Raw genomic sequence first — 12,191 nt, forward strand, 5'->3', positions numbered from 1 at the left:
CCACTCACCAGCAGTCCCAAAATCCTGTGGCGGGGGTCGTGGGTAGCTGGCGGGTGTCAGGCAACCCTGCGCTCCCGCTACCCCGGCGCTGATCCCCCTTAGAAGCAATCTTAAAGGCTACCCCAAAACCCATCAAGAAGACCCTGAACCTAGGCCTCTACTCTTAGGGCAATAGAAATGAAGCAATATATTCATATAAGGTGCCCATCAGAATATAGCCTAGTAGCTAAAAAGTAGATAAAGCTTATTGGCTCTGTAGAGAGGAGTGATTATATAAGGCATGCTACCTCAACACAGCATCTTTTGATCAATGACATGGGCCATTAGAATAGCTGTACAAAAATTGGGGGCACTCTCATAACTTGTTGTGAAGAGGTAAAGGCCCAACAACAGCTAGTTAAAAATATTCCATTTTCATAATAGGATGCACATGGATATAGACCAGAAAAGAATATGCAAAATAAGAAATCAGATATAAGTAACAAAATTAAGGGACATTTTTATATTTTAAAACTGAATGTGGCCACCACTGATATGTTATGCATTCCCCTGTAAGTTCAACACCTCAAATATGTCATATGAAGAGAATCATATAGGTTGTGTCCTTTTGAGTTTAGATTTTTTTTCATTTAACATAATGTATTGGACAACTGGAGAGCCACCCTGTTGTGATAAGCATTGGTAGCTAATTTCTTTTTGTCACTAAATAATATTCCACTATGGACACACCACAGTTTATCCATCTGTTTTCCAGTTCATGGACATTTGGATTATTTCTCATTTAGAACTATTATGAAAAAAGATACTATGAAAAATCACAACTAAATCTTCTAAATACATATATCTTCTTTTGGATGAATACCCAGGAGTGAGCTGACCACATCATGGGGTCTGTTTATCTTCAGAAGTGACTTTTGCATCATGCATTGCATAACATGACTTGTTTGTTTGTTTGTTTGTTTGTTTGTTTTTGATACAGTTGTCAACACTAGCACTGTTTCTGATCTGGAAGCCCAAGTATCCCAGATGGAGAAAGCTTTGTCTTTGGGTAGCTTAGAGCCTAATCTTGCAGGCGAAATGGTAAACCGAGTCAGCAAACTCCTTCACTCTCCACCTGCCTTGCTAGCCCCTCTAGCTCAAAGGTATGACTCCGCAAACACAAGGGTGTGTTCTGTGTGCTTCAGAGATGAGCTATGCTACCTGAGCTTTCCGTGTTGAATGAGTGGGTTTATTAAGGATGCAAATAGCAAAAGTAAGAATAAGAGTTGAGTAGCAGAGAGAGAGAAGCAACAGATAATACAATGTCATTAAATTGGGGGTTCAGAACATTCATCAGAGACAACTGACTGAAGTAGCCCAATTAAGAAAGCAAGCAAAAGGTGACATTTTCAAATTGAGGGCTTACAATCACCTAGCAGAAACCAACTAAGGCAGCCAACTAGATTTCTAAGTTGAGGGGTCAAGGAAGACAGTCCTCTTTGTCATCCCCGGAAATGAACTTCCAGCCTCCAGTTTTTGCTACAGACATTTTTATATTATGGGATAAGCAATAGGAACCTGGATTGGAAATAGTTCACCTTCGAGCGCTTCTCGAGGACATGCTGTTTTTAATATCCTTAGCTACGTGCTTTTTTTCTCTCCCTGTTACAGCGTTAGAGAGGCAGCCTCAGCCTATCCCAGGAAAGGATACTAATTACCATTTTGGAGAACACTTGAAATAAACATGCTGGAGTCTAGGGCCCTCCTGCTCCAACAATGTTTAATGAACACATGGCAACTTACCTATATAGTGTATATTACAGGATGCTAGGAGGATCCCCTCGAAGTTGAAGATACTTGATTCTGTGACTAGTGATAGGCACAGTATTTGTCCCTAGGGTTAGATTCATAATGACACCCAGTTGATATTCTATATTAGAGTGAGGGAGAGAAAACGAGAGGACTAAATTTAAACTGCCAACTGTCTTTACAGGTTGCTAAAAGTGGTAGATGCCATTGGCTTACAGCTGAATTTTTCATCTACAACTATCAGTCTAACTTCGCCTTCTTTGGCTCTTGCTGTGATCAAAGTGAATGCCAGTAATTTCAATACCACAACTTTTGCGGCCCAAGACCCAGCAAATCTCCAGGTACAACAATCTAATTTCTTATAGAAACAACATTTTCTGGTGCACAATTGGAGCTCCCGCTGTGCTTCCTGATGGAGGCAATTACTGCTGATTATCAGGAGTGATGTTTACTATTCAGAAGATTTAATATCTGACTCCCTTAAGTCTGTCACTCAGGAGGTGACAGCAGGTGGAACTCTGAGTTCAAGGCCAGCCTGGCATACAGAGTAGTCAGTGAGATACCACAGAATAAAAAAAAAAATGTCATGGGTTTTGAAAGCTGAGATGGGACTCAGTGGCATAGGGCATGTTTTGTGTGCATGAGGCCCTGGATTCAACCCCCAGCATTCAGAAAAATACATAATTTGACTAGAGATTCTTGTGCCCATGTGAACCCTTTAGTAACTGGATAGTGGAAAGTGTGTGTGTGTGTGTGTGTGTGTGTGTGTGTGGTATATGGCAGGGAATGGTATTTTCATGAAGGAATTCTAGGCAGTTGGGGACCTATGCATGGAGATGAATTTCAACATTTAAAATTTTTATAACTACCCTATGTGTATAATAATGCTGAAAGTCAATCATGCTTCTAGTGCTTTCTATCCACCCTTTAGCAGTGGTTTTCAACTTTCCTAATCCTTTAATACAGTTCCTCGAGTTGTGGTGACCCCAACCATAAAACTATTTTCATTGCTACTTTGTAACTGTAATTTTACTACTGTTATGCATTATAATGCAGATGTGCAGTATATGTGAAATGCAACCCCTAAAGGGGTCAAGGCCAACAGGTTTAGCACCGATGCTTTAGAGGGACTGGGGGCTAGAAACCCTAAAGTCAAAATCTTGCTTTTTACAGTCGTCATTGATTAAGCACACTGCATAAACTCTCATGATGACTGCCCTAGCACTTGCTTACTGACTTGGTGTGCGAACTCCTGTGGTCTCCTGAACCCTGCAAGCATCTTACTCTTTGACCATTTCTATGTGTCCTTAAAATGTTTCCTTTCCTGCTTGGAGGCAGAGTTGTTTTCTAGAGAAATCTAGATCAAGGCCCTTCAGGTCCCTCCTCATTGAGCTGTGTGTTAATAATCTCACTGTATCAACTCAGACGCATTTACTATCTCTTACTTGATCTCCAGGTTTCTCTGGAAACCCCACCTCCTGAAAATAGTATTGGTGCCATTACTCTGCCCTCATCGCTGATGAATAATTTGCCAGCTAATGATGTAGCATTGGCTTCAAGGATTCAGTTCAATTTCTTTGAAACACCCGCCCTGTTTCAGGTAAAGTTGCTACTTATTGATTTGGGTTGGGTTTGGAGGTGGGTGACTTTAATTCTGCTTCATCATCAACATACTCTCAAGCCTGCCACAAATCATGTGGAGTGTGGAAACCCTGTAGTTAATTTTTATCCACACCCCACTCTTCCTGATGATAATTAGCAGTTACCAACACGTTCATAGTACTCACAAATGGCTATGCTCCGCCCTACGAACTCACAAGTGTTGACTCTGATCCCTATTCTGGGAGGAACGAACCTACTCTTACTTCATTTTACAGATTAGGTAATGGAGACACAGGGAGATTCAGTAGCTTGCTCGAGGACACAAGATTTTGAATGATTCATGTTGGGTCACCCTTTAAGAATTCATGAGGTCCTATAGTGTCAGCTGTACACTTCAACTTAGTATTTAGAGCCCGGGGGTGAAATAAATCCTGCTTCTGGTTGTTGTCTCTTGGAAAAGTTACTTTACTACTTCACAATTTCTGACCTACATTGTAAGCAATGTGAAGTCAAATAGTTCTTAGTGTCCTTTGAGTCATAAATTAGCCCTCACCATATGTCATTTCCATTTTCATCTTGCTGCTTCTTTGTGGTGCTAGGATCCTTCCCTGGAGAACCTCACTCTGATAAGCTATGTCATATCATCAAGTGTCACAAACATGACCATCAAGAACTTGACAAGAAATGTGACAGTCGCACTGAAACACATCAACCCAAGTCCGGTGAGGAGATGCCTGTCTGCTTGTACGGACTGTGCTGGTAGGGCAAGGCTGGAGACAAGCGATGTGTGTAAGACCACAAATTGCCTGTTGATCTATAGAATCTTGACCTCCCAAATAATTTCATTTTTGACCATGTAGCTTCTGAGGCAGACCAATGCCAAAGCAAGTTCATAGCCACTGCTGGGCTTCACTGTGGGAAGAGCTGTGGCTGCAGATTTGTCTCTCACTTCCAGACATCTCATCTCATATGGAGTTTCAACTATAACCTCACTTCTCAGAGTGTGCTCTTCAGACTTGCAACATCAGTGTCACCTGAGAGTTGACTAGACTTGCAAAGGCTCAGGCCCCACCCCAGACCCACTGAGCAGAATATATTCCCTGCCCCCTGAGCTGGGGATTGAACTCATGCCCTCACCAACTAGGCAAGTGCTCTACCACAAAGTGAAGTGTATGTATATATTTTTTAAACAAGTCCCTAAGGTGATATATATGCATAATTGATATTTTAAGAAGCACTGACCTATACAGGGCTCATTTGCCTCTTAAAAATCACGTAAAATAAGTCTCCAAAACTCAAGCATATGATTATGAAGTTAAAAATATCACTGATTTCCCCAATTGCTTTTCAGTTCAGCAAATTAATTAGCTATGACTTATCTTTCTGCTACAGGATGACTTAACTGTGAAATGTGTATTCTGGGACTTGGGCAGAAATGGTAGGTTCCAATTTTATACCCTTTCAAGGTCTTAGTGAGGGAGTGGGGAAGTTGGTAAGTCACTGTGCCTTGCTGATGGGACAGATACTGCTCTTGATGCCAACAGGTGGCAGAGGAGGTTGGTCATCTGATGGCTGTTCCGTCAAAGACAAGAGGATGAATGAAACCATCTGTACCTGTAGCCATCTTACAAGTTTTGGCATCCTATTGGTAACACACCCATACTCAGTGGCCTTAGATTCTGGGTTTGAGGGCTAGCTGGACATTATACCAGAAATATCTACTCTACTTGATGACTAGACAGATAAACAGAAAACATAATAATATTGAGGCATAGTTATTCACCAAAGAAACCACTCTTTTAATAACCAATATTTGAATGTAGAATCCAAGTATTTCTTCCCATTCTATTTTCACATTTGCATTTTCTCCTTTATAGCAAGGGATTCCTATTAGAATAGGCAATACAAATTATTTGCCTTTTGATGCATTTAAAATGTTTATAAAATACTCTGACATAAATTATTGTTATTATTTTGTACATGGTATGCAAGGACTCTACCACTTAGCCACACCCCCATCTTTAAGTGATATCATTTAACTTTCCCAGCATTCCTTTAGCACAGGTCATTTTATTGCAATTAGAATTAAGCCTTATGGTAACTGTTCATAGTCATTCATAGGACTAAGGAATGTAAGAGCCAAGAACCAAACATCAGTCTTTAGGCTCCTAATCTAGGGCTTCCCCAGTACACTATGATGCAGTGAGCCCTGGAGTTGGGCAAACCTGAATTTGAATTCTGCTTCCTCCACTTTCTAGCTAGGATCTCAGGCAGGTTACTGGAAGTCCTTATTTTTACCTGACAGTGATTGTGCCTATCTTATAGATTGGTTGAACAGACTGTGAAACTATTAATGGATACTTAGTATATTCAACAAACATAATGGTGATTCTTATGTATTTAAAATTGTTTAATCACTGAAAGCAATATTTTATTTCCCAGGACCTATCTCGAACATCCTTACCACCAAGTCAAATGATGGCTCTGACATTTATCACATATATTGGCTGTGGGCTTTCATCAATTTTTCTGTCAGTTACTCTTGTAACCTACATCGCCTTTGAGTGAGTATCTACAACTGGAAACTGGGTTTATAAGATGCAGTTCTTACCTTCAGCATCAAAATGTATTATTTAAAAACCCTTTCTTCATCCCGCCCTGTCCTTTAGAATGTCCAGGTATGAAATGTTATTAGAGGTTTTTGGTTTATATGCTTCTGCCTTCCACTAGTTGATGAGCTCACTAGGGACTGTGCCATGATCATCTTTGTACCCCAAATGGGTGCCTAGTATGTCCTCAGCAGTTAGTGGAGGAAAAAAGGGACAGTGACTGAGATCCAAGAGGTTACAGTTTGAAAGGGACCATAGCACCATGCACAGAAAAAAAAATCCATAAATTAAGTCAATAAATAATACTGAACAAATGTAAAAGATTAACTATTATATTAACTGGTATAGGAATGAAGAAGATGAGTGTAAAACTGAACTGAAAAAAAAAATCACTGAGTGTGACTTTGTAAGTGAAAGCAAAGAATGACACTTTAAATGACATCGCCTCCTTCTTGGCTCACCAGAAGAGCTCCTCTTACATTTTTAGAGGGGAATCCTAGCAGATAAATTAGCTGCATTTCCCTGTGACATTCCCTTTAGCAGTAATTTAACCTCTTCTTTCCATGATCTCAGTTTAAGTAATAGCATAAGGTCATATGGGAATCTGACCATCTATTTGAAGATCTGAATGTAGCAGCCTTTCATGTGAGAACAACGAGCAACACTTCTAGGAGTTGTTCAGGAGAAATGTGGAGGCTCCTCCTTGGTGTCGATTGCACAGCATTTAAAGCTGTGTGTCTATAATCCCTGTGTAAAAGATCCTACAGAAATGGAGACGCATTTTCCGTACGAGTGTCTCCTTAGTTGCTTCTCCTGTTGCGGCTGTTGAACACCTGACAAAGACATTGTCTAATGTATGGAAGGAACGGTTTATTTTGGCTCATAGTTTGAAGGTTCTGTCCATCATGACAAGGGCATAGGGATGTCATAGCAGCAGGAACTGAGAGTGTTGAATGTGGGTATTCTGACCACTTTCTCCCTTTTATTCAGTCTAAGGCCCACCTCATGGAATAGTACCACCCACACTCATGGTGAATCTCCCTACCTTAGGTAATCTACTCCCACCCTTACAGCTGTGTGCAGATGCTCATCTCCTAGGTGATTTCAGGTTTTTGTTTTTGAAGTTGATGATCAGTATTGATTCTCACAATTTTTCAGTTTAGATTCTTCCTTCATTGTTGGTTTTAATGTCCCCTGTACACTCACCCACAATGAGGAAATCTATGCATATCAGTATATGCTAAGGAACAATTCACTTAAAACTCTGAGACAGCTGAGAAGTATTTTATACAAAGTTTAGCAGGCTATAATGCTAACTGGCTTTTGTCCGTTTATTTTAGAAAGATCCGGAGGGATTACCCTTCCAAAATCCTCATCCAGCTGTGTGCTGCCCTGCTTCTGCTCAACCTGGTCTTCCTCCTAGACTCCTGGATTGCACTGTATAATACCCGAGGTTTCTGCATTGCCGTGGCTGTATTTCTTCACTATTTTCTCTTGGTCTCATTCACATGGATGGGATTAGAAGCATTCCACATGTACCTAGCGCTGGTCAAGGTGTTTAATACTTACATCCGAAAGTACATCCTTAAATTCTGCATTGTTGGCTGGGGTATGTATAAATTTGCTTAAATGCTACCTGGATTTTTCCCCCCGCCACCCAGTGTTCTAACTTTTAACCATGGATCTTGGATCCCACTTGGCAACTCTTTAAAGGAGCTTTGGACCCCTCACAGGCTGCACTGTCTCCAGAAGAATCTCACTGAGTCAGCAACCAGATTCTTTCCAAAACTCTACATTCTCCTTTCCATTAAGTTCATGACTCTTGGTGGCACTTACCAATGAACTTGGTTCTGGTCTCTTCAGTGAAAAAGAGTAAGCTGGTGGTACCTCGCCCTCCTAAGAGTCCTCTAGATAATCCACAAGTATGTAGTGCCCTATTTTTTTTATGTAGTTTCACACTTCACTGAAGACAAGCCAATGAGGCTAGCAAAGCAGTTATCAGCAGCACCCAGGCAAAGACCCTAGCTCTAAGTCATGGTGTAGCATACCTCCATTTTGCAAGGCTAGAAAACAGCTGCGCCTGGCTTTCTCACTCGTTATGCATATCCTTTTCACTGGATTGCAACCATCAACACTCCCAAATTTCCTCTTCTTCAGTCTAAACAGTTCCTCCTGCACAACAGGACTGTAAGCCTTTCCTTACTTGTCCATCTGTCTGTCATTACATCTTTATGAAGAATAACAAAACACACAGTTTCCTTCATTTGTGCCAAAAAGGAAGTTATAGCTCCAGCTATATGGGCAGGAATTTATCTTCTTTAGAGAAAGCTAAAATGCCAGGCATCCTTGTCAAGGAGTTTTTCCCACCTCCATAAGTTACGTATGTCTTTGACCCTGAGGATCTAACCCAGGGCCGTGAACAGGCTAGGTAAGCACAATGGTCTACAACTTCAGCCTACAGTATTCAATACTTTAAAAAATGTCTCATTAGGAAACCATCATGTCAATATCATTAGAGGTACAAATGAATTAAAATAAAGAATGCACTTGAATGTTTCAGGCACCCCAGCCGATCTATAAAAGGGGTTGTTGTAGTTGTCATCACCATCGTTGTCATTATTGTTTTCTTTACCAGAGCAGTGATACTGACTGACTGGTCTGTGTGCAGTGTTGGGTTGTAGCTCAGGGTTGGTGAGTGGTGGCATGGACATCTTTGAGGCACCTTTTCCTAGCCAAAAAGCATTGTAAACTGTCAGGAGCCCTCTTTTGCTGTGCCTCCTTTTGGCAGAAGTACAAATGGACCCCTAGAAAGCCAACATCATAGCGGTCACCAGTCGAGAGTCAGTGAAGACAGATTTTTCCATTCATCATTTGGTTCCAAATAATCCGTTGAGGAATTGTAGTTTTGTAATGAAAAATTCACTGGGAATTACTTACTCTTAAATTTACAATGCAGACATGAGTGAGTTCTTGGTGGTGCTAGCTGCTCCAGGAGATGAGCCCTGCTATCTCAGCACATCATTCCCACTTGTCTGCATCCCAGGTGAAGGAAAGGAAGGCATCACTATGGTTATGTATGAACCTCAGTAGATGGAGACTCTGCCTCCAAGACCACTCCAGGTTTCAGGGGAAAGAGAATGGAGAACTTTGCGGGTAGTTTCTAGGGGACAGAAGCACAATGGAGCAAATGACTTCTGCTAATAGCCTACTAGCCAAAAGTTTGTTCTGGCTTCTAATGTGCAAAAAACAAAACAAAACAAAACAACCGAATAGAAACTGATTTGGTGACTAGTTAATCAGTGTCTGCCATGCCACAGGAGGGAAAATAGAATGATCTCCAGGTGCTTTTTTCCCCCCTCCTTTGCAGTCAGAACTGTGTGGCTGATGTTTCCTCTGTTCTAGGCATACCAGCTGTGGTTGTGTCCATCGTCCTGACTATATCCCCAGATAACTATGGGATTGGATCTTATGGAAAATTCCCCAATGGCACACCAGATGACTTGTAAGTACAAATTCATCTTAGGGTATGCCCAGGGAACTAGAAAATTAAATTCCTCAAGAAAATGGAGGATCCAACCAGTCTGTGGGGCTACGTCTATCATCTTACTCAAGTGTTAAATCATTTTTAACAGGAGCTGTCATCATCATGTGTAATGAGATTAGCTAGTTAAAAATACCACATTAATATTAAGTAATAAATTAGGAGGAATTATTCTGAAGAAGTATACAAATTAGGGTGAAATATATTAAGACTCTTAAATGTTGATAAAAATGAAATGCTCATGACATTATATTAATAAGTACATACAGTTTAGGGTAACTATAATTTACACAGGTGAAGGTCTGAATGTTTTTAAAATGGTTTTAAGCCAGGTAGTGGTGGCACACTCCTTTAATCCTAGCGCTCAAGAGGCAGAGTAAGGCAGATCTCTTTGAGTTTGAGGTCCACAGAATGAGTTCCAGGATAGCCAGGCCTATACAGAGCAACTCTTTCTAGAAACACAAAAAAATATTATTTTTAAAGATTTATTTTATTTATGTGTATATATGTGTGCCACATGTGTGCATTTTTCTGTGGAGGCCAGAACAGGGTGTCAGATCTTTTGGAGCTGAAGTTACAGGTAATTGTGAGCTGGAGCTTGGTCCTCTAGAAAAGCACCAATTGCTCTTAACCACTGAACCATCTCTCCATCTTGGAAGATATTCTCGATTAACAAGTATCCTAAGATAAACTCCTAGATTCTATTCCCAAGAGATATAAATGATTGTGGAGAAATGCAGTTTATCTTTGTTTTATTTTTATTTTTATTTTTTTACTTGAGGGGAAAAACATGTTCATCAAAACATTACAGATTCAGTTCATTACTTGGAGCAAGCATATTTTCACCATTATATTTTCCTCTTCTCTTCTTCCCCATCCAGTTGCTGGATCAACAGCAATGTGGTGTTCTATATCACGGTTGTGGGATATTTCTGTGTGATATTTCTACTGAATGTCAGCATGTTCATCGTGGTCTTGGTTCAGCTCTGTCGAATTAAAAAGAAGAAGCAGCTGGGAGCCCAGCGCAAAACAAGTATTCAAGACCTCAGGAGTATCGCTGGCCTCACATTTTTACTGGGAATTACTTGGGGCTTTGCCTTCTTTGCCTGGGGACCAGTTAATGTCACCTTCATGTATCTCTTTGCCATCTTTAATACCTTACAAGGTAAGCACCACAACATTAAATATGAACCCAAAGAGCCCAGTGGAAATACCATTACTAAGAAAGTACCTGCAAAGTGCCCTCTTTAGTGGCTGAAGGTGTACTCCTTTCTGAACCAATTTATTGCTGAGAATAGGAGCTTTAAGGTTCTCAAAAGAAAGGCATTTTACTAATTTTGAGCAATGGTGATTTTTCCTTTTATCCATCTTCATCTCCTTGGAGAAACTGTATTGAGAGAATCTGCCAATTACTCAGCCTTTTCTTGCTTCCTCCCTTTTTATTTTTTAAACGAATTTATGAAAGCAGAACCTGTATACAGGGAAAACCCAGATAACATGTCATTATGAGAGTTCACCACTTGGACCTTGAGCTTAGATTTGGGGTTTTGATTTAGAAACATAGAAAATGATAATTGGAAGATAATCAACAAACGCAAGTGGCAGTAATCTTGGCTAGGGGCTAATCCCTAGAAGTTACCAAGCTGCCCTGAACATGCCTGGGACAGGCTTGGAGGGTCTCCTTGACTTGTGAGCTTCTCATAATGTAATAAAGGCCAGCCACTCTCATTTTGGGACCCTAACAGTTGTATTCTTTAGAAAGGCCAAATGACTAATTCCTTTTGGAGCAATGTCATAAAAGTCTTGTCAGCTGTTAATTTTTAATGGAAGTGCTTTGGCATTAAAGCCCAGCAGGCTAATAGGTTTACATTACAGAAACAATAAAGAATTGTCCTTTGGCTTCCTCTTCTTCCAACTCCTTCCATTACATTCTTCTCTGCTTATTTTCATGTTGCTTTTGGCTCCCATACTGCCCTCCTGCGGTTCCATCAGGAAATAGATGATTTTGCTGGTTTTCAATGAAATCCCTTCCAGAAGCATAATTCTAATACTTAACTTGTTCTTGCTAAGTATTAGAATTTTTAGGTTCTTCTTTTATTTTAACACACACACACACACACCTACATATGGCTGATATTTTTATCTACAACATACCAGTCCCTAAATTGTCTTATCCTCGTGTTTTGCTATGGCAGTATTAAATATAAAACAAAAGAAGATAAGAAAATTATGTCGAGGTTTTTTTGTTTTGTTTTGGGTTTTGTTGAGGAGGTGCTCTCCTGGCAGAGTGTATCTTGCATGAATGTATGCAGCCATGACTGGTATGGGATTTACCAGATTGGCCTCAGATACCCAGGGATCCTCCTATTTCTGCTAATGCAGTGCTGAGTCAAGCCTTAAAATGTTATGAAGGAAAATATTAAAACTTACTTTGGGAAATGAAAAACCATGCACTCAATAGGCATGTGTCACAACCTTTGGCTTGAGAAAGGTTTCATATCCTAATAATGGGATACTAAAAGTAGTAGATACTTTAAGAGAAAAACTCATAGAAATCATTAACAGGAAAGCTGTGTGCCTCCCTTCATGTGGTTTAAGAATTGAGCAAACTTGCCTCTTTTTTTCTCAATTTCCACAGAATATCTTATTAG

General features: G+C 40.3%; 1 protein-coding gene across 6 annotated transcripts in view; it reads left to right on the forward strand.

The window, feature by feature from the left end:
* Adgrg2 (adhesion G protein-coupled receptor G2) overlaps positions 1-12,191 on the forward strand; it is a 107,562-nt gene that overhangs the window by 87,790 nt on the left and 7,581 nt on the right. For all 6 annotated transcript variants that reach the window (XM_021153148.1, XM_021153150.1, XM_021153146.1 and 3 more), the window contains 10 exons: positions 980-1,142; positions 1,973-2,129; positions 3,245-3,388; positions 3,990-4,112; positions 4,783-4,828; positions 4,935-5,038; positions 5,833-5,954; positions 7,340-7,608; positions 9,402-9,501; positions 10,422-10,705. In XM_021153148.1, coding sequence (XP_021008807.1) covers positions 980-1,142; positions 1,973-2,129; positions 3,245-3,388; positions 3,990-4,112; positions 4,783-4,828; positions 4,935-5,038; positions 5,833-5,954; positions 7,340-7,608; positions 9,402-9,501; positions 10,422-10,705 — 1,512 coding nt within the window. The remainder of the gene's footprint in view (positions 1-979; positions 1,143-1,972; positions 2,130-3,244; positions 3,389-3,989; positions 4,113-4,782; positions 4,829-4,934; positions 5,039-5,832; positions 5,955-7,339; positions 7,609-9,401; positions 9,502-10,421; positions 10,706-12,191) is intronic.

This window comes from Mus caroli, chromosome X (genome assembly GCF_900094665.2).
Source record: "Mus caroli chromosome X, CAROLI_EIJ_v1.1, whole genome shotgun sequence".
In the NCBI taxonomy this organism is placed as follows: domain Eukaryota; kingdom Metazoa; phylum Chordata; class Mammalia; order Rodentia; family Muridae; genus Mus; species Mus caroli.